General features: G+C 34.6%; 1 protein-coding gene across 6 annotated transcripts in view; it reads left to right on the top strand.

Annotated features, from left to right (window-relative positions):
* The window catches only part of KIZ (kizuna centrosomal protein), a 234001-nt gene that overhangs the window by 149187 nt on the left and 61037 nt on the right, over positions 1-23777 (top strand). For 5 of the 6 annotated variants that reach the window (XM_043989450.1, XM_043989451.1, XM_043989449.1 and 2 more), the window contains 2 exons: positions 14253-14387; positions 18713-18877. The exons of the other annotated variant lie outside the window; for it this stretch is intronic. In XM_043989450.1, the coding sequence (XP_043845385.1) occupies positions 14253-14387; positions 18713-18877 (300 nt within the window). The remainder of the gene's footprint in view (positions 1-14252; positions 14388-18712; positions 18878-23777) is intronic. 6 annotated transcript variants of the gene reach the window in all.

Below are 23777 nucleotides of genomic sequence, written 5' to 3'. Positions count from 1 at the left end.
CTGGAAGAGAGGCAGTCCCTACACACCACTCCAAGCTAATTGGCCAGTATCATCCAAACTCATTGATTCACTGGACTTGAGGGTGGTCCATGAGCAGAATGTGTTGAGGTCAGAGAACACAACCCCTGAGGACCAGGCTCAGGTAGGTATGGTTTTGAGTGAGGTAACTTTCTGACTCTGGGCTAACTTTAAGAAAGGTCAGGCCTGGCTCTATTATTAATAATTTTCTCACAGTATGTATGTATGTATATATGTGTATATGGCAACAGACATGACAAGGCTAAAAACTTGTCTACTTAGTTATTTAGAATATAGAAAGAACTAAAATTCTAAGCTAAATAGCTCAAATCTTATATAGTAACTTATATGTGTTCCAGTATTAGCCTATAAAATAAAGATTTAATATTATGTTTATACTGATCACCTGACATGATTATAGAAATTTGCCATAAGAGAAGAATAGGGACATAGCTATACAGTAAAGGGAAAATGTTCCCTTATCTTGATGTCAGTTCTAGGCTAGAGTCATATATGTGTGATGCATGTACGTGTATGTGTGTATATGCATGCATGTATGTATGTATGTATGACCAAGGTAAGATTATTCTGACTTGATTACCCTAGTATGACATTTCCTCTCAAATGGAAAGTATCCCACCATTTGGAGTCATTCTCCCACCCTTTCCCAGGAGAGCTCACCTATAATTCATGGGTGTCGATCCTATAGGGTCCCTGTTATCCATTTGCCTAATAGCATTTCTTGATGATCATACCTGGAACCAGACTCAGAATAATATCAGTTTATAATCATATAAGGTCTTAAATGGCAAGTTCTAATAATCATAGCCTTGGTTGGACTCAGTTATTAAGGATCACAAATCCTTGGTAACACATATTGACTTTAATTTCATATTGAAAACAGTAAGAGATTCATCATTAAAAAATCATAGTTTTGGGGGTCAGATAGGTGGTGCAATGGATAGAGCACTGGCCCTGGATTCAGGAGGACCTGAGTTCAAATTCGGCCTCAGACACTTGACACTTACTAGCTGTATGACCCTGGACAAATCACTTAATCCCAATTGCCTCACACACACCAAAAGAAAAAATTTAAAAAATTAAATCATAGCTTATCTTGCCCTGGTTAAATATATTTGCTATTAGAGGAAGAAGTGGGGACCTGAATATAACACATCAATACTAATGCTAAGGGACTATGCCTAAGGCTCAGTATGACTATAAGTAGCCAAGAATATGGAACCAAGTGGGCAGTTGTCTCGTATGGGAAAATAAATTAAGAGAGTCCAACCTTAGTCTTTCCAAAGGTCACTCTCCTAACCTTATTCCCAGGGACAGTTGGATTCTCCACTAGCCTTAGGTCTCAGGTGTCATTCCCATTGAGCTGCAGACATTTGCTTTTCTTGAAGGACTCATTTACGATTGATCAAAGGATATACCAAACCTAAGAATAAAGCTCAAAAAAATATTCAGGGTCCCCAAAAGGTTTTATCTCAAACAGCAAAGTCTCACTAATCACCATAGGATGGGACACAATTATTGTCAATACTCTCAAGTTGTTAAAATAAATGGGCTAACAAATAAAATATTTCAGGCCTTCTAAAAATCACATAAAAGTTTTTTTATATAACATTCCTTTCTACTAGTATTTCTCCTCAAAAACAGCTTAAAGTTTATCCTGATGTAAAAAGGCAGTTATTATAATCTAATGAAGTAATATATAATAGCTGTAAGTTCACAGAGTAAATATATGATAAAATGTAAGCATATCTATCTCTTATTCAACTCTTAAAGGAAAAAGTGTCTTTAAAATTGGAGTTTAAGACTAAGTTGGTTAAAAAATGTCCTAAGTATAATGAACAAATTCCAAATTACCATAAATAAAATAAATTCCTAATTACCACTCCACTCTTATCAAAAAATTTTTGCAATGGGGAAGGAGATTAGTTTTCTTTTTTTAATTATAAAAGTATTTTATTATTTTCCAGTTACATGTAGAGATAGTTTTCAGCATTTGTTTTTATAAGATTTCTAGTTTCAATTTTTTTCCCTTCCTCCCCCCCCACCCCTGCAAGACAGCAAAGTAATCTGATATAGGTTATATGTGTACAATAATATTAAACATATTTCTGCATTAGTCGTGTTATAAGAGAAGAATCAGAGCAAAAAGGAAAAATCTTTAAAAAAAAAAATCAACAGCACCAAAAACAAAAGAAATAGTATGGTTCAATCTGCATCCATATTCCACAGTTCTTTCTTTTTTTTCTGGATTTAGAGAATCTCCCATCATGAGTCCTTTGGAACTATTTGTACCGTTGTATTGCTGAGAAGAATCAAGTCTATCACAGTTGATCAACACATAGTATTGATGATACTGTGTACAATGTTTGGAGATTAGTTTTCTTTTTTTCTTTTTTTTTTTTTTTGCGGGGCTATGGGGCTTAAGTGACTTGCCTAGGGTCACACAGCTAGTAAGTGTCAAGTGTCTGAGGCCGGATTTGAACTCAGGGCCGGTGCTTTATCTACTGCACAACCTAGCTGCCCCCTGGAGATTAGTTTTCTAAATGAAGCAATGCCAAAAAAAAAACCAATTAAGTTCGTTTTATCATAATAACCCCTAGTTAACTTAATCAATAATCTTATGATTTCCATAAGTAATAATCAGATGATTTTAGAAGAAAGTTAGTATTTACTTGTTAACAGTTTGCAAACTTTTAAAAAATTCATAATGTAGCAACATCCAGATTAGAGAGTTATGATTCTAACAATATATCTGCACAATACCATAAACAATATTATGGATTTGAAACAAAACAAAACCCGTTTCTAGTCAAGGTACCTCAATGCAGTCAAATGCCTTTCTACATTACTTGATACAGAAAATCATTCTGCACAAATTCAAGTAGAACTTACATAAACTGATCTGTAGATGCCCTCGTTCTAATTAGGTGTGGTAAATATTTTCACTTCTTTAGCTCTTAGATTAAAACATGATAGAATTCTTAACATGTCATCAGAAGAATTGAAACAAATTTAAAACCATATCAAACATCAGATTTTTAAAAAAGTAAACAATTTTTCATCATTGTAATCTGAATAAAATAAAATAATCTATTTTTAATGTTGGTGTTACCAAGATTTACAATATAGATGTACTTAATTTTAGATGAACAATACTAAGAAATAAATACATATAAAGTTTTACAAACAGTTTGAATTCATAGCTGTTATCATCAGATTAGTTTAAAGTGTGCTGGGCTAAAATATAAGATTCTAGTTGAAGGAGTGAGGTTTTTTTGGCTCAGGCAAAAAAGGCCTCAGGAATTTGAGTGGTTCATTTTCCCCAGGCAGAAACTTTCAAGAGTTTTCATAAAAGGAGTTAATGAAATAATTCTCAATTTAAACAATACAAGGAAACATTTAGGGTCCAATATAACAGTTACAGATCATAATAACCAATTTTTTACCATAACCAAAATTTATATAGTGTTAGATTTATAATATAGGCTTCCTACAGACCATCCTAAAAGGTGGATAGACATGACTAACCAGATGCTTCTCTAACCTTACTTGTCAGAAACTAAAGTGATCCAATGGTTAGAGACTGATAATTGTTTGGGGGGAGGGGTGTAGGAATAAGAATCATTTCCTTTGTAATTTCTAGTTCTTAACTAAAATCAAATCACTGCACTTTAACTTGAGCATGGGCCTAGATTTTGAAGTCTTAAAATATTGACACTCTACTCAGTTGCCAGTCTGCCACAACGGCCAGCACTCAGTGTTATTTTAAACTATTAGCAGGTCTAGTAAAATTTTAGGACTCTACTATTCACAGATGAGGTCATTTTAAGGCATCCTTGTTACACCAGCTTCACAGAAAACCATTATTAATATCATCTATATTTCTTAAAAGTTTTTTATAATGTATTTACATCAGTCAATCTTTTAACAATTAAATCCATAACCCAAAAGAATTCGAGTTCATTTTAGAACAAGAGTTCTAATACAAATAAATTAATGTCATGCATTATTTTTATAGACATTACAAATCTTAAAACTTGACTTAAAAGCACATAGCTAACAAGTTTCCTGATAAAGTATAATGATAAAAATGAATAATAATAAATTTCACTTAAAATGAGACCACAGTAAATGCAGTTGCACTTGGATCTATTTTCTAGATGATATCACACAGAATCTCAATTTATAATTTCATTTTTTAATAAATTTTACAGAAAGACATTCCTACAGACATGGCTCTGTTCCTAGAACTATTTGGTCCTATGATTTTTCTTTTGTAACTATGAAGTGATTAGGCAAAGGGAGATGATGTTGTTCAGTTGTGTTCAACTCTTTGTGGCCTCATTGGGGTTTTCTTGATAAAGATACTGGAGTAGTTTTCCATTTCCTTCTCCAACTCATTTTACAGGTGAGAAAACTGAAGGTAAACAGGTTAATGACAAGCTTGATTTGAACTCAGGTCTTCCTAACTCCAGGCCCAGTACTGTATCCACAGGGCTACCTAGTTGCCCAGACATAGCCCCTTCCCTCAAGGAACTTACAATCTAATTTTGTTGTTGTTCAGTCACAGACAATTTTTTGTGACCTCATTTGGGGTTTTCTTGTCAAATATGCTAAAATGGTTTGCCATTTTCTTCTGTAGTTCATTTTACAGATAAGGAAACTGAGGCAAACAGGGCTAAGTGACTTGCCCAGGGTCACACAGCTAGTAAGTGTCTGAAGTCAGATTTGACCTCAGGAAGATGAGTCTTCCTGATTCCAGGTCCAGCTCTCTATGCACTGTGCCAGCAGCTGCCTGATGAAAGGGGGTAGCAGGAGATATTAAGTACTTTCTATGTCACTCAGAAAAAGAAAAAAAAATATATATATATATATATAAAACAGCAAATATAGCACAAAATGGAGTCAGCTATGTTCTCCCAAAAATCCACTTTCAACACTGGAGCATATAGTACATACACCCCTTGTTATTTGTCCTTTGTTCACAAAGAGGACCATAACATTGGGGTAATGTCATGATTTGCAGTGAATTGGATTTAAGTGAGAGAGAGATGCGCAAAATCACCAAACTCACTCTTTCCTCCAGAACCATCTGGGTCCAGTGGCAAGATATAGATCAGGACAACTGGAGATGGCCCTGGATGGTTAAGGCAATTGGGGTTAAGTGACTTGCCCAGGGTCACACAGCTAGGAAGTGTCTGAGGGGAGATTTGAACTCAGGTCCTCCCAACTTCAGGACCAGTGCTCTATACATTGTGCCACTTAGCTCCCCCATGTATACTTATTTGGACTGACAGTATCCTATTAAGACTTATCATTAGACTTGCAAGGCTCATCAATGCCTACAATCCGACTTAATTTACTATTCAGCAATACAGACATCAACCCCTTTAGGAACAAATCACCAGCCTAATTCCTAAAGGTCCCAATGAGTGAGTTTTTTCATAACAAGGTTTCCTCTGCCCATCTGGGTGCTATATGTCTCCCTCCTAGGTGGCCTTCTGCCAAGTCTCCATCATTCAGCATGGTTCTACAATGGACACAAGGCTTCTCAAATCTCTGAGTGCAGGAAATGCAGGAGTCGGTTCTGGTGGTCACCCGGAAACATATAGATGATGATTATGCCTCTAGGGAGTTTTTATGGTTCTGGCTAAGGGTCTTTACAAGTTACAAGTTCTAATTGGGGACCAATGACCTTAGCTTATGATGAAAGGAAATCACCAATCAAAGCTTTGGCATTCCTAACACAAATGTTTGTATCATTTGTTTGCCAGATCTGAGAAGAGACTTAGTCAAGTGTTTACTAGATTTCAGGGCACATTTCATTACCAAATCCTTCATGAATGTTTATCTTATTACAGGAAAACTACTTATATAACAATGAGTCAAAAGCTGGAGGCTTAAAACAAAAAAGCAGAAGTTGCTTTTCAGGCCTTAACATACTATTCCCACTATAGGTACAAGCTCCTGGGTAGGTGATGGAAAGCTTCATAGAGAAACTGGGACTTAGTCTTGAAGTAAAGTAGGATTATGAGAGGTGAAAAGGGGGAGCCCATGCTAGGTGTGGGGGGTCAGTCTGTACAAAGGTATAAGGACAAGAAAAGATGGGGTATCATGTAGGAGAAACAGCAAGAAAGCCAGTTTGGCCAGACCAGAGAGCTGAGGTAAAGAAGCAAGCAAGCATTTTATTAAGTGCCTGCTAAGCTCTGGGGATATAAAGGGGGAATAAACGAAACAATCCTTACACTCAAGAATCTATGTGCAGGCACTGTGTGAAGTCCGTTATGATGATCTCATTTGATTCTCACAGCAACCCTGGCAAGTAGATGCTATTATTATCCCTATTTGCCGATGAAGAAACTGAAACAGGCCAGAGGTTAAGTGACTCACTCAGAGTCACACAACTACTGTCTGAGGCCACATTTGAACTCAAATCTTCCTCACTCTAGGCCTGGTATTCTATGCACTGTGCCACCTAGATGTATGATAAATACATAAATAAAGTATGATAAAGCTAAAAGGATAAGTCTGAGCCAGGTTATGAAGAGCTTTAAATGACAAACAAGGGAGTTTTTCTTTGACCTTAGAGTAATAAGAAACCACTCACATTTGAGTGGCAAATGAATTGTAGCAGGAAGAGTTACTGGAGGTAGGCATTGTTATTCCTGGAGCTGAGCTCTGATCATGTCACTTCTCTGCTTGGGAAGCTTCAGCAGCTCATTTCTGATTTGAGGGTAAAATATCCTGTTTTTTGGTGTTTAATACTCTTCATGATCTGATTCCAACCTATTTTTGCTGACTAATTTCTCTAGCCAAGTTGGCCTACTTTTTGTTTCCTGTACATATGTCCCCTGCCTCTGGGCCTTTGCACTTACTCATCCCTGAAATGATCTGGTTGCTCCTATGTAATAATTCTTGGAACTTTTGGCTCCCTTTAAGACTCAATTCAGGTACTGCTTCTTACTTGAGAACTTTTCTTGATCCCTTCATGTATTAATTCTGTCCCTATCAAAATTACTTTGTTTTCATTCTCTATCTCTTTCCTTCTGCAATATTCCTAAAGTACATGTTTAGTGTAAACTTCATTTACTCTGTGTTGCCTTTAGAAAAAAGTACAAATTCTTTTGTTTGAAATTTAAAGCCCTTTATAATCTGGTCCTGGCCTATCTTTCCAGGCTCTTTTCACATTATTCACCCTTACATGTGCTGCACTCTAGCCATACTGCAAATCCTTGCTATTCCTCAAACATGACATTCCATTTTCTGGCTCTGGGCCTTTTCCAAGGCTGTCTGTCCCCTCTTCCTGGAATGTACACTCTCCTCACCTTTGCCTCTTGGAACCTCTGGCTCATTTAAAGGCTCAGTTCATATTCTACCTCCTTCAGAAAGCCTTTCCTGATTTTCCCAGTTGTTAGTGTCCTCTTACCTAATCTCTGTGCATTTATTTTGCATCTCTCCTGTATTTACTCATCTGTATCCCCCTAGTAATATATACACATTTGTGTTTGTATCTCCAGTGCCTGGCAGAGTTCATATGTAGTTGGCACTTAATAAATAGTTGAAGTAAATATATGCATATGTGTAAATACATATATGGGAGCAGCTATGTGGTCCAGTGGAGATAGTGCCAGGCCTAGAAGTCAGGAAGACCTGAATTCAGTATATTTTCTATAAAAGTTATTCATTTTACTTTTTGTTAGCTTACTGTGTTTCTGTTCCCTTGTTAACCAAAATTGCTTATTGCACATATCGGGGGATAATTTGTTATTTGTAAACCCTATGAAAATTGTGATTAAAAACTTTAGAATATGTTTAAATTATGTTAATAATCTTTTGAGGATAAGGTTAAATTTGGCATATACTTCCCAAAACATGACTGAGATTGGTTCTTAGCTTCTTTTCTATAGAAAGTGAATAACTTTCTAAGATTAAAATCCTTCCATAGCTAAAAAAAAATTGGCCCCTAAGTTTTGAAAGGTTACATGTGCCTATATCAAGTTGGAGATCTGAGATTATTTTTGTGGGGGGTTTTTTTGGAGGGGGGTCTGTTGCTGTTCTCTTGTTTTTTTAAAGCAATAAAAGACAGCACTCTAAGTTTGCTGAGTCTTCACAATTGAGGGGGCTTGACTAGAGGCTTAATAAGGTCCTTGTGGGGGGCAGCTAGGTGGTGTGGTAGATAGAGCACCGGCCCTGGATTCAGGAGGACCTGAGATCAAATCCAGCCTCAGACACTTAACACTTACTAGCTGTGTGATCCTGGGCAAGTCACTTAACCCTCATTGCCCTGCAAAAACAAATCAACCAATAAGGGCCTTGTGATTCTAAATCAATATACAGAAGTGAGAACTAGTTGGAATCTGAACAGAGAATTTTTTTTTTTTGAGTATGAAATTTGACCAACAAATTTTCTTCCTAAAAGAGCTATGAATGGAAGAGTTCAAATCACCAAACGTTTATTAAGCCCTAACTTCCCCAACCCTTAGTACAACAGACATTGATAAGTGGTAGAAATACAAAGACAAAAATCTCCCACTTATTCTCTGTATATCTTGTTTGTGCATAGTTGTCTCCTACATTAAACTGTGACTTTTTCGAGACCAAGGACTGTCTTTTGCCTTTCTTTGTATCCCTCTCAGCGGAATGCCTGGCATTGACTGACTGACCAAAAACAAAAGTCCCTTCCCTCAAGGAGCTTGCAAAGCTGGATGTCTACCACAACATGAACACAAGATAATTTAGGAAGGAAGAAAGCACTAAAACTAAAGGGATCAGAAAAGGTTTCTAAAGAACTTAACATTGAGCTGAGACTTCCAGGAAGCCATGGATTCTAAGAGGGGAAGATGAAAAAGTTCTTCCTCCCAAATTTGGGGGAAAATTTAAGAAGGGGAGATGAGAGAAATGATGCTCAATCTGGGCAACTGCTAGTAGGCCAATTTTATTGTAACAGTGCAAGGAAGGGGAATATTATGAAGTAAGTTTGGAAAAGTAGGTAGATACTAGATGGTGTACCCACAGATACCAACTTCAGTTTGTGTTTTATCTTTGAGGCTTTAGAGGGCTACTGGAGAATTTTAAACACAAGAATGACAGGGTCAGACCTGTGATTTAGGCATATTCATTTGATAGCTGTGTGGAGGATAGATTGGTGAGGACTTGAAAGAGGCAGATCAATTTAGGGACTATTGCAACAACACATAAGAAATGATGAGGACTTGAACTTAGATTAGTGACAGTGGAGATAAAGGGAAGAACGTGAGGTATATTGTGGATGTATAATCAATAAGACTTGGCAACTGATTTGATATTGTGGGAAAGGGAAAAGTCAAGGATAACTGAAGTTTAGAACCTGGATGATTGAGATAAAGGTGGTACTCTCATTAGAAATAGGGAAATTAGATGAGGTTAGGCAATGGGCATATGTGGAAGATAATGAGTTCTCTTTGAGGCATATGGAATTTGAGATGCCTACATCTAGATTTGGATATCCTTCAAGTGGTTGGAAATGTGAAACTAGTATTTTGTTGATAGGTAAATTTAGGGGAGGAGATAGATATATACTATGTATTAGGGGAGGAGATAGATATATAATAAGTATTATCTCTTCCCCAACTATAGAAATTATATATATGTATATATACACATATATATATAATACATGTTTAGTATATGTATTATATTAATGTGTATACATTATAAAATGTATAATGTGTGTATATATATGTATGCATCATTCATGTTGTGATATAATCATTGATTAAAAAAACCATATGAGGAAAAGTTATGAAGAAAAGTAATTAGAAAGGGAAACTAAAAATCAGGTTTCAAGGATAGATATTCTAAGAAGCGCTCTTATCTTTGGTGCCCAAACCTTCTCAGACTTTTTCCCTTCCTCTAGGATCTCCCTTCTAATCTAGCTTCTCTAAGGTAATCATTGTTTTGGTACCTAATACCAGATTTTGTCTCCTAGAAATGATCTGATGAGCTTAATTCACTATGAAATATAAATAAGCAACAAAGCTTCATGTGCCTTCTTCCATCAATATTGATATTTTATTAGGTGGCAAAATAATAAAATTCAAATTTTAGACTTTGTTTTTCCTTTTCAAAACTAGAAAAGAAATTTGAAAGCAAGGTTAAGATGTATAGGAGGATGTCCAACTCCTTGATCCTCAGTTTCCTCAACTGTAAAATGAGAGAATTGATCTAGAAGGCCTCTGAGTTTCCTTTCCACTCTAGATCTCTGATAGGATGATTCTATTCCTAAGGGTGCAGTCCTTTTCTTATGAGGTAGACTTTTAAAAACTATCTTCTTGCTTTGCCTCTATGTAAAAAGACTCCAAATTATAGCATAATTGTTATTGAAGCCTTTGTTTTAACTGTACCTAGGGCTATTTTATATAAACTATAATAGTTGCCTATTTTTCTAATAATTATTCACTGTGAAATTATTTCCATAGATATTTCAAGAATAAAAATATTTCCACTGAATAGTAGGGCATAGGTCAAAACTGGGCTACCAAAAATTTATTATTTTAAGATGTGGGTGAGGGCAGATATTGTATATAAAAGATATCCATCACTAAGTCTACAACCTTACAATCAGATTTTTGTGCTCTTACAACTCTGACATTTCAAAGTTCCTTATTTCATTCTTAAGGGTTTGGCATGTTGAATTAATTGGGTCAGAGAAAGAAATACTAGAAAACTGGGTCCAGATTAAGGGAAAGAGAAAATGGTGCAATAAGAATTGTATTGATCTAAACCAGAGAAATTTTATCTATTATAAAAGAAGTGTATTAAAAGTTGAACTTGAAGTATAATTTTTTTTACTTAACCAAAACTTTTCTGACTGCATTTGAAAATATTGTTTGCTAATTTTGATTTGAATACTTATACAAGACCTTCATTTCTAAACTGTTTAAAAGATAGTTGTATCTCATGCACTCTAAAATGCTCATCATCTATTCTTTAAGTTTCACTTCTGACTCTACTAACAAGAATGTTACCGAACTTTTGTGATAGGAAGATCTCCATTTTTTACACTATGCTATAATCAATTTCTTTTACAAAGGAATGTAACATTCTAATAAATAACTTCAGTTCACTCTTGATCTAAACCAACTGTAACTGTAGTGGCAGAAGATCCTTTTATTGCCAGTGCCTCCCTCAGCCCTTCTTGACTAGGGGATTAACTTCATCCAGTCCTTCTTGATTTAAGGATTAACTGCAAGATATCCTTATATGATTTGAGTAGCTCTAGTCCATGGTACCTTATTGATTGCATTCTTGACTGTTATGCTCTGAGAGGTGATCCTAGTCTATAAATTCTCTTCTCTCAAATCTTTCCTTAAAATGATAAGGTACCTTTCTATATTATTTGTGGAATTGTCACTTTTTTGGTGCAGTTTTTAGGAAAACAAGAAAAAAAAACAAACTTCTTATGGGAGTTATTTTTATCTGACATATTTTTGGTCTAAATAAAAATTTAGTTTTTCTGTAGACCAAATACAGATTATTAGATCTGACGCTATGCTCAAATATATTATTATTTCTTACCCTGTTTTCAGACTTTGATAACAGTTACATTCAGTGACTATCTCAGAACAACTAGAGCAGAAGGGTCAAACTTGGCCTGGGCTTCATGGGTCCCCAAAACTTCCATGACTTGAACTATTATAAAATGTAATCCGGAAATGTTTAACAAAATAAATAAAAAATACAGTACAACACAGATAATGTTAATTTGTGGTTTTCTAAGTGAATATGTAGGCTTCAGAGATTAGTTTCTGGTCTTTTGTAACAATTAGAAAATTTAAACACATAATAAATTAAGAAATAGATTGTGTCTCCAAAGTTCATTTATAAGTCATTTGGAATTCAGAACTTATTTTCCTTAAAATACAGGAATTATTGAAGGATATAAGATTTTTTTTGTAGGTCTAAGAAACTCCCTGGCCTGGCACTTTCATTCACCAACACAGTTCTCCTACTTCCTAAATTTAGTAGATAATTCCTTGGGAGTTGCCTTAGACATTGAAAAGATAAGTAGGGTCAGGCTTTTCTCCACCCTAGAAATCAGCTGTGTAAACTCTCCCTATCCTCCCACCCTGGGCAAATTATAGAGAAATTGAGGTTACCCCTTTACATATAACTGAAACAAAGTGTTTTAACAATAAATATTTGTATGAAAGAAACTCTCTAAGTCAGGGAATCCCTAGACATTTTTAACTGAAGAACAGTGGAGCTTTGGGGTTGAGTTGGTAGACTATCTGGAAGGGGATGCCCCTCCTTCTTTTCCTTTCCCTACCCTTTCCCTTTTCTTAAGCACTTACTAGTTAAATATAACCACCCTAAGTTAACATATTGTGCTGCTAAATGTTTAACAACCAGGTCTCCCCCCCCCAAAAAAAAAGTATGCATAGAACACTTTAAAGTTTAATCTTCACTATTAACATTTTCTTAAGCACTCTACGAAACAATAAATCAGGCCCTGATTTGTAACACTTGGTAATTTCCAGAATGTAAATGTTCACTGGAAAATTATCAGCTTGGTCAAGCAGACTCTAACACACCTCTGCTAACATATAAATAAGACATGATCCCTGTCCTCAAAGAGCATATAGTCAGGTATGAGAGGAGAAATGTACATACATATATGTATACATATATATACACACACACACACACATATATATATATATATATATATATATATATATATATACATGTGTGTATATATGTGCTTTTTTTTGTGTATCTGTCTATATCCAGTAGGTTTGACTATAGTAAGTACAAAGAGTATAGTATAGATAAAGTATAGGGTTTCTCTAATGAGGAAGAAAACACTTCTGACTAGGGATAAAGAAAGGCTTCATAGAAGAGGAGGGGAAGAAGGTATTTAAATTGAATGTTAATTAGTTGTTACTTAATTGAACCGTGCATATATATACAGATTTATGCTGACTTTACTTTGTTTTCTTTTCCTAAGTATTCCTTCCCAAATAAATTTTATCCTTCTAAATCTTGAATATGATTAACTATAGTTTTTTTTATCATACTTTTTTAACCTAATTAACCAGTCAAAAGATTTTGAAGAAACAATTTTTTTTTCTAATAACATAAAAATGTAATTTAACCTTGCACTTATTTATGGCTATTACACATCACTTCATTTTATTGGTCTATTCTCTAAAGAAAATAAAATCTAAAGCCAACATTATTCCAATTCTTGTTGATATTTAGGACGATTAAAAATATGAGAGACATAGTTTCTGGGTAATTTCATCATTTTATTAATATGGCCAGCAGGATATTAATAAAAGCAGGTCTATTGGGTTCATTATACTCTTCCCACTGTAGGAGGTCCATCATACAGCAATCAAATCTAATCGGTTAATAACATTCAAATCTAATTGGTTGACATAATTGGAGGTCAATTATATTAAAATGAAGTCTAAAGATGACATCAGAGAATGGAATGTAAGGCCCCCAGTCAAGTTAATCAGGGCAAAATAGTTTCCCTCTAGGTGTGGTTTAATCTCATCAGTCCTTCTGCAATCTGGACAAAAGGATCTGTCTTCACCCAAGATTCTTCTTAAACCTGGGTTTGGGCTGGGTTTACCTAGATGAGGAGACTTGATGGAATCTCTCAAGTACAGCTTGCCTTAAGAAAGAAGGGGAAATCTCTGGGTCCCCCAAGATATTGATTATTAATAATTATTTCTCACATATTAAAACATAATTCAAAATATCCAAAAGATAATGCTCATAGACGTGAGAAAATTGTTATATAGTTAGAATAAAGGGAAACATTTTTTCTCCATAGAATTGATACAGTATTGTTTTTTACTGGGAAGTAATTCCCAGTGTTGCTAAATATAAGAAGAAATATAATCCATTAACATATACATGTCATTTTTTTCCCTTTAAAAAAAAACCTGCTGTTTATATAACCTTGGTTTCTTTGCTCTTTATGCTCTCATAGGAATCTGCTGTTTCAGCCTAAACAAATGAATATCTATGAATTTGTTTGAAATCCAAATGAATTTAAATTCATTGATGAATTTCATCAAATAAAATAAAATTAAATGAAAATGAACATTGAAAGATGAATTTTAAATTTTCCATAAGGACAGAAGTTCAATAATATGCTTAACCTTGGTTAGATAAAATTAAACACTAATCGCTTTAAATTTTTTATTGTCTTTGTACAGGAATTATTTGACATTCAAAGGATTTTCCTATCTGCTACAATTCATTGAAAACAAGTTAGCCCAAGAAAGCCTACAGTCTGTGGAACTCTATCAAAAGGCAATCATAGATCAAGAAAGATTTAACTTGCTAATAAGGTTTGTGCCATTTAATTTTTAGTAAAAATAGATAGGAATAAGGTTACTTGACCTATGATTTCACTGTTATATAGAAATTCCACTTGAAGAAACTCTCTGCAGGCTTGCATCTTCTCTGCAACCTATAGTGTTAGAGAGGTGCCTAGAGAGTCACTCTGAAAGGTTGAGTTACTCAGAGTCACGTGGCCAGTATTTACCAGAGGCAGGCCTTGACCTCAGGTGTTCCTTACTCTGAGGTAGTAGCCTTGTAGACAGAAGGGGCTGAATTTGAGAGAGAATGTAGCGGTAGAATCAACAAAACCTATCAAAGGATTGCATTTAGAAGGCAAGGAAAAGGGAACAGTCAGGGGTAACTCCAAAGCTGTGAATCACTCAGGTTTACTGGAATAACTGTGACCTCAGCAGAAATAGGGAAGTTTGGAGGAAGATAAAATGTAGGGAGGATAGTAATAAGTCCCCTTTTGAATATATTAAGTTTCAGAGACTGATGGATGAGAGGCTGAAGATGAGGTGGGAGGGTATGGGATTAAGGTTACAAGTAGATGGGTTAAGATTGACAAGAAGGACCACTTCTTTATTAGAGACTGGAGCAAAAGAGACTGTTGTATATGATGTAGAATAGCGAGAACTTGGGATGAATAATGCCTCTTTTCTCAATAAAGTAGGAGATGAGTTTCTTTACTGGGACTGTGGCTGGGCAGAAAGGGGAATTAGTATAGGGAGCTCAAGGAACAACCTTTTGAGAGGCAGGGCAGTGTGGTTCAGTAGCAAGAGAACTGACTTTACCAATAGAGAATGTAGGTTCAAATCTGAGCTCTCTACCTCTTACTATTTGTGACCTTAGGAAATTTACTTAAACCCAAAAGGTCTGAGTTTTCTCACCTGATAATGAGGAGGTTATATTAAATGGTATCATAAATAAATTAGTGTGGGGCAGCTAGGTGGCACAGTGGATAGAGCACCGGCCCTGGAGTCAGGAGAACCTGAGTTCAAATCTGGCCTCAGATACTTAACACATACTAGCTGTGTGACCCTGGGCAAGTCACTTAACCCCAATTGCCTCACTAAAAAAAATTAAATAAATAAATAAATAAATTAGTGTGTATGTGTATTAAAAATATATGTATATATATATATATATATATATATATACACACACATATACATGTCAGTATACACATATATCTCCAACTCCAAATGTCCCATTTCTTTTTGATGGCGCCAATATCCTTCCCATCATCTATACTTTAAATTTTGGGATCATCTTTTGCTCTCCCTTCTTTCTCATCCACCTCATCGTATCAGTTATGAAGTCCTATTATTTTACCTTGGCAATATCTCTTATGTATATCCCACTGCCATCACCTTTGTTCAGTACCTCATCACATCTCACCCAGACTATTTTAATAATATAATATAATATAATATAATCTTTCTGCCTCTAGTTTGTCCCCTTTTCCAACTGTCCTTCACAAAGCTGTCAAAATAATCTTTTTTATGAAATAATCTGCCTTGTCACTCCCCTATTCAAAAAACTTCAGTGGTTCTCCATCGCCTCTATGGACAAATGTTATATGTTTGACATTTATGACCTTTCACATTATCTTCAACTTTCCTTTCTAGCCCTCCTTCACATTCCATCCAACCTACACTACCAGATGTTTCCCCAAACTTGTCCTGATTTCTCCCATCTCCATATATTTGTATAATCAATCTTTAATGACTGGAGTAGATTCCCTCCTTTTCTCTGCTTGTTGGAATCCTTGTTCTGGTGCCAACTCCTCTAGAACATCTTCCTTTATTACCTCAGGTGAAAATCATCTCTCCTTATTATACTTATCTAGACCTCTCCTTTATTCCTATCAGCTTCTACCTCATATTATTACTTATTTGTGTTTATGGTATAGTTTTCCTCATGGAAAATTCTATGAATTTGGCATGTGAGTAACTGTACATATCCCAGTTCTGCTGTGTACTACCTGAAGGACCTTGGACACCAATCTCCTATGTGAAATGTAGAAGTTGGACTCGATACTCATTGCAAAATTTGTAGAGATCTACTCCAAAACCCATTATCCTTAAGAGCAAGAATTGTATTATTTTTCTTCTTTATATCCCCAACAACTAATAAAATGCCTTGTACATAGGAGGTACTTAGTAAATTATTAAAATAGTTAAATATTATTGTACTAGATTGAAATCTAGTGTAATATAAAAGAATTGTCATAAATCCTTAGCACCAAGTTAATCATCTTTTCCACAAGAGAGATTTCTAGATTATTCTCTTTGACAATTTAGGCACAATATTAGCAAGAACCATATGTAAAATCATTGTGTAAATATATCTAAATTATTTTATAATCTAGGCTTGAATGCTGTCCAGTCATTGAATAAGTATTTGTTATATGCAGTGTTATATAATGGACAAAGAGCTGGCACCTGACCTTAGGTGGCACCTCTGACACATACTGGCTGTGTTACCATGGGCAAATAACTTCTCAATGCTTTAGACAACTTTCTAAGGCTATAAATTGCAGAGAAAATGGTGGTCTGCATTAGTAGAGGGAGTTTCCTTATCTTGAAGTTCCATGTATGTATATAAATTCCATGTATGAATAAAATCATAAGTCTAATTCCTATCCTTATCTCTATGTTCCTACTATACATTTAGCAACTATCTTAAGTACTGTGCAAGCACCAGGTCCTGCTTTTAAGTAGCTTATACTCCAGGTGAAGAGACAAAATATAGTATGAAGTAATTAGAGAAATCTTACAAAGGTTAATATGCAATTAATCCCTAGATTATGTCATGTAGTATATAAAAGTGCTTTAGGAATTCTGATAAACTAAAGATCACTGTAGATTACTATAGGCAGGAATCCCCCTTGGTGGCAGGGTGTGTGTGGGGGGGGGGGCAATTATTACAAACATTGTAGAAATTGTTAGAGTATATAGATCAGAATGTGAAATATATGTGTGTATATAAAATCCCATTTTAAAGAGGAAGACCAATAAATTGCACTTTTCATTTTCTATCCCTTCCAACTAAAGAAAGTATTATTATAATGGAGTTCAAGTATAATGGAATGTAAACTTCTTGAGATCAGAGGTCATGTCTTATTTTTCTTTGTATTCCTCATACCTCAGTATGGTGCTTTCAATAGACTAAGCAGTCATTTAAATACACAGACATTTATTAAGCACTTACAATATACATGGGTTAATATTTAGTGCTTGCAATACTAAGGCAAAGGCAAAGTACTCAGCCCTAAAGTCTAATGGGAAGAGGGAGAAAGAATACTTGTACATATACATATAAATATAAAGTATGTACAAAATAAGATAAAATCATTTCAAGAGGGAAACAAGGTTAATAATTGGACAGATCAGGAGAAGATTCATGTAGGAGGTATGACTGATGTCTTAAAGAAAGCTAGGGATTCCAAGTCACAGGTGAGGAGGGAGTGCTTTCCAGATATGGGAGACCACTTGTGCAAAGACATGGGGATGGAAGATATATTGTGTATGGGAAATAGCTAGAAAACCAATTTGTCTGAAATAAACTATAAATTAAGTGACATGAAATAAAACTAGGAAAGTAGGTGAAAACTAAATTAAATTAAGAAGAAATTAAATGTCCACGTCAGTAAGTATTTGTTGAATAAATAGAAGTGGCCATTTTTCTGTATTTGGAAAGTACATATACATTTTTTCTTGCTGAATCCATAGCAGTAGCAATAACAATTTTTTAAATTCCTCATGAATTATAGATATAATACTATGATGTTAAAAAATAACTCTTGCCTTTTCTTTAGTTCATAGATTTAGAGCTAGAAGGGGCTTTAGAGACCATCTAGTCCAGTCTCCTCTCTTACATATGAGGAAACCAAGACCCATAGAGGTTAAGTGAGCTGCCAACGGTCACACAATTGTAGGTAGAATCAGCAGGATTCAAATCCAAGTCTTCTCTATATTCAACACCCATGTTACTGTTCCAGGCTACTACTTTTATCGAGATAAACCAAAGCATTCATGTGATTTGTTAGCAGATGCACACAGAATGAGATTCTCCAGCTAAAGAATTGTGCATAATTTTAGGCATCAAGGAGTTAAAAGTGCGTTTGATTACCTTGTTTTTTAAAGCAAGTTTTCCAACACTGCTCTGTTTTACGTCTTTGTCAAGAGACATTGTATTTGCTGCATTTTTATGTCTAGATTATATTACAGATATATTTCAATAAACCATGAAGAACTACCATAGATTCTATAAGCTGTTGGTCTGTGCTTAAATAAACATTTCATGCAGCACCTGTTTTATTTTATAGCCTTTGTAATCAAACTGACATTTTGAAAGAAGAAGACCTTGAAACATGTGGAGCAGTTGTCCTTCACCAGCTTCAGAGATTGTTACAGCACACATCCGCTAAATGCCTCTTACCTGAGGAAGCTCTTATTGACAGAGGTAGTGGTATGGATGAAAAGCCAGTCAGGTATTATAGTAATGAAATTAATGCTATTGTGTGGCTGCCATTCTTATTCCATTTGTTAGGATACCATACAGAGTGTTTCAGAATGAAAAGTATTGCATAAGATTAGTCCAAATCCTAAGCAATTGTATCATATTTTAAGTGATCTAAGCCACTTGTTCACTGTGTTTTATATGTCTTTCATTGATTATATTCTATATTATTTGATTATCCATTTTTCCATAGTTTTGTTTGGCTTATATAGACTCATAGTTACATGTTTAATGTATATTTCCCGATTTGAGCTAGATTTAAATGGTTTATTTCTTAAGGGAAAAGTGGATATATCTGCTTATGTTGATAAAACTGATGTTAGCTACTATTATTATTTTTTTTTAGCAATCTGAATTTATGTATGTTAGCAAAGTTGTATATAAAAGTTTTTTTTGTTTTTAAAGTTTTAAACTTTCTCGCCTCCCCTGGGCAGGCCACTTCAAATACCCTCTTGTACAATCAATTGACAACAACAGGTCCCTTAGCCTTTGACATTTCTGGGCCCAAGACTGGTTTCTAAGCTTCCAGATCCGTTGAGGGGGTACATGTCTAAATAACTTACCCCTGTAAAATAAGAATTTTCTCTAGAGCCCTGAGAATATGTGCTGGACCAGGACTAAAGCACATCTTTTAAGCATCCTGGATTTATTCTCCATAGAAACTTCTGTGTATTGTGGCCATGTGAGCTGCCATTAGTTATTTTGAAAACTGAAATAGTTATTGAAAAACAATTTTGAAAACTAAAAATTATACTGGCTCTAATTTTGTTTAAGCCTGGAACTTTTTGTTGTTTTTTAAATAAGTTCTTACTTATGTCTTTTAGTTTTTGCACAATTATAGTCTTCCTCAGAATTACCTTTCTTCCCCTTCCCATTTAACAAATAATATTTTTTAAAGACAGAAAAAAGAATACGAAAAAACTCATTATAACTGATCAGTACATTGAAAAAGTCTGAATGTATATGTAATATATTTAATACTTGTGGACCTCTGAAAGAGATCAAGTAGAGGTGTCTTTTCATCTTTTCTTTCTAAGCCATGCCTGTTCTTTATAATTTCACAACATTCATTTTTTGTTTTCTTGACTCTGCTTACTTCAAACTGAATCAGTTCGTGTAGACTTTTCTATACTTCTGTTTTCATCACATTCATTCAACCTTTTTTAAAGTACAATGATAAGCCATTCCCCATCTGATAGACTTCATTTCCAATTCCTTGCTATCACAAAATGTGTTGCTATAAATATTTTGGTATACTGTATATGGGGACTTTTTTTTATCAGCGTACTCCTTGGGATATAAAAGTCCAGCAGTAGAATCTCTGGGTCGAAGTGTATGGACTTTTAGTCACTTTATTTGCATAAGACTATAATTAGTTCAATTAAAATAAATGGAGAGGCATCTTAACATACAGAATGGAATATTGCAGGTATAGTTAGAAAAACTTTCATTTAAACTAGGGTGAATCACTTCACTCTTCTGGGCTTCAGTTTCCTTCTGAAGAAGTTGGACTAGGTGGCTTCTAAGAGTTCCTCTATGATTCTAAATTAACATTCCTTTTTAGCCTAGCAAAACTTATTACATTAGATGACTAAGTAGATGAGTGGCTATTCATAAAACTTATTTAATAACCTATAAATAATAAAGTGATTAAAAAATTTTTTTTATTTTTAGTGAGGCAATTGGGGTTAAGTGACTTGCCCAGGGTCACACAGCTAGTAAGTGTTAAGTGTCTGAAGCGGGATTTGAACTCAGGTACTCCTGACTCCAGGGCTGGTGCTCTATCCACTGTGCCACCTAGCTGCCCCGATTTTTAAATTATACTTAACTGTTACCTGAGTTCTTTTATCTTTAGCTCTGACTCCAGCCCATTAGCAACTGATAACACTATTTTATTTAAGTGGAACTTAGTATAAAGCAGGTCTGTCTTGGACTTTATTTAGGGGAATTTAGTCGACACTTCTAAAAGGACCTCAATTTAAGATAGATAATGGAATATAAGTTCCTTGAGGGGAACGGTTTGGGTTTTGTTTTGTTTTTTTTACTTTCTTTGTAGCTCTAGCATTTAGCACAATGCCTTGCAAAAAATGCTTGTTGATTAAATGGTCCCACAGCATAAAGTTGAAATTAGATGATGACCTAAGTATATTTTTTATTGTAGGCTAAATCTAGACTAATAGTACACAAAATGTAGGAAATGCTGGAAATACACCAAATTTCCTTCTTCATCAGGAGTAGAGGCTTCTGAACTGAAGACATCAAAGGCAGTGAGATAACATGATTTTCCTTTCACTTTTTTTATCAGGTAAAATAAAAATGACAGTCTTAAAATATAGCATGTTTTATAAGGTGTTGGAAAGAACCTGGCAAGGAAAATCTTTCTCTTCCATGGATGTGTTTTGTGAGATAATTATATGAATTGCAAGCCTAACCAATCCACTTGCTACTTTCTCCAAGCTGTTTTATAAAATTGATATACTATTAGCCATAAACTACAGTTTTGCTATGACATAAAAATCACATATTTATTTATAATTCCGTTTGCAAACAGATTTGTTATATAATATGATTCATTGCACTATTCTCTGCCAAATTGAGATTGTGGGTGCTAGAATATGATATATCTATGTCTAATGGACTTAAACTTGTTATAGTTTCATAACATTCATAATAGAGCATCTGACTGTTGATCTACAGTTCTGCATCTAGCTCAACCTTTCATAAGAAACGATCTTTCTTTATTACTAGCAAAAATCTGTAAATTAATATCTGTAGCCTTCAGTAGCTGTCTCTACCAAAACAGTTTTATAAAGCCAGTTAGAAATACCAGGGATGGTTTTGAATAATAGTATTTTATTCACTTAAAATTAATTACTACAGGCTAATACACTTTGGCCACTTGTTAAATTACCACTTAGTTTGCGCCATTTAATATGAACCTAGTATTTAAGCATTTGTACTCTAATTGGATTTTAGTCTTTCCTCCCAAGGCAAAGTTGTGAAATAGAGGTTTTCCTTCTATATCTCCTCTACAAGTCCCCAGGGTTACTATTTCCTCAGATCTGTTCTTTCCCCAATGACTTCCTGTTCCCTCTGTAGTAGTATCCCTACCCCAATTCAATTTTATCTTTTCTGAAATCTGTGACATTTTTTTTAGTGATACCTTCCTGGACCATTGTGTCAGTTAATTAATCTATTACACTCCTCCTGAGATATTACTTTGGGGCAACTAGGTGGAGCCATGGTGGATGGAGTGCTAGGCTTGGAGTCAGAAAAACTTATCTTCATTAGTTTGAATCTAGCTGCAGACACTTAGAAGCTGTATGATCCTGAGTAAGTCACTTAACCCTGTTTGCCTCAATTCCTCATCTGTAAAATGAGCTGGAAGAGGAAATGACAAACCATCCCATTATTTTTGCCAAGAAAACTTCAAATAGGATCACAGAGAGTTGAACACAACTAAAATGACCAAGCAATAACGAGACATTAATTTGGAAACAGTACCCAGCCTTTGTTGTCTAACTGATACATGATTCAGTGGGCATTTCATACTTTTTGGCTTTGTTACCAACTCCTTATAAGTCATGTCAGTCAGTCATCAAGTCATTAAATACCTTCTATATTTAAGCACTGGACTTAAGCACTAGAGATACAAAGAAAGATAACATGGTCCCTGCCCTCAAGAACCTGACATTCTACTGGGGGAGACAACATGTAAATACCTACATTACATATAAGATATATACATTCAAAATGGAATGTAATCAGTGAAAGAAAGCATGTTTCTGGGTGAGAAGCCTGGAAAGGTAGAAAGGAGCCAGCTTGTGAACAACTTTAAATGTCATAAAACATCTCTATGCTTTAGTTTTCTCATCTATAAAATGAGATACTTGGCTCTTTTTTTCATCTTTTGAAGGATCTTTGTGAAGATTCATGAGTTATTTCTAAGCAAACTGAGATCCTTAGAAGATAAACATTATATGATTCTACATAATAAAAAGAATATGTGGTTTCTCAGCGTGGGGAACTCCCAGTGTGTGAACTCTTTACAGATCAGTTACTTATCGATAAGCATGATAGAATTATGTAGTTATTGGGAGGTAGGAGGAACACAGAAGTTAAGTGACAGCTTATAAGTGAAAGGAGTGTAATTTGAACAGTCTTCCCAACTTCAAGGTCATCTCGCTTATCGAGTATGCTATACTGCATTTTTAAATAATGGAATTATTAGTATTTTTTTAAAAATATTTTATTATGTACTGAATCACATTAAACAAACATTACAGCCTACAAGAAAAATGAAAAATAGCACTATATATGAAAGCATGAACTTCTGTAATGCAGTTTAAGAAAGCAAAAATTAAATTTAATAAGATAGTAACCAAATTCCCTGCTTGTTGTGTACCTTCTTAATTTTTTTCTTCTATGTATTTTTAATATTGTATTGATTTTTTCATCACTTCTACTAACCCATTTCTACCCAGTCCCTCTCAAATGGGACCCTCCTTTTATTGTTTTCTTCCATTAAGTGTTAAGTAGTCAAAGACTTTTAGGTGAAAGCTATAATGTTGGATGATAATGTATTATTCCTTGATTTTTAGGTATGTGTGATTCTTTAAAATATAATAGATGTTGCCTTGGGGATATATTAAGCATTTTGCTCATTAACTTATTGTACCTAGCTTACAATTTAGAAAGTGTATGTCTTGATAAAACCTAAATGAATGTAATCACAATCAGCAGTTTTCTCTGAAATAAAAAGCTTAAGGAGATTCCCTATTATTCCCTATTATTTTACTTTATTTTATTTTTTTCTTATGTAGTTGTCCCTGTAAGTACAATTATTCAATTGTTCTCTCAAACCCGTGTTA

The sequence above is a fragment of the Dromiciops gliroides genome, chromosome 2 (genome assembly GCF_019393635.1).
Source record: "Dromiciops gliroides isolate mDroGli1 chromosome 2, mDroGli1.pri, whole genome shotgun sequence".
Classification (NCBI taxonomy): Eukaryota; Metazoa; Chordata; class Mammalia; order Microbiotheria; family Microbiotheriidae; genus Dromiciops; species Dromiciops gliroides.
This window is presented reverse-complemented; position numbering and strand designations above follow the sequence as displayed.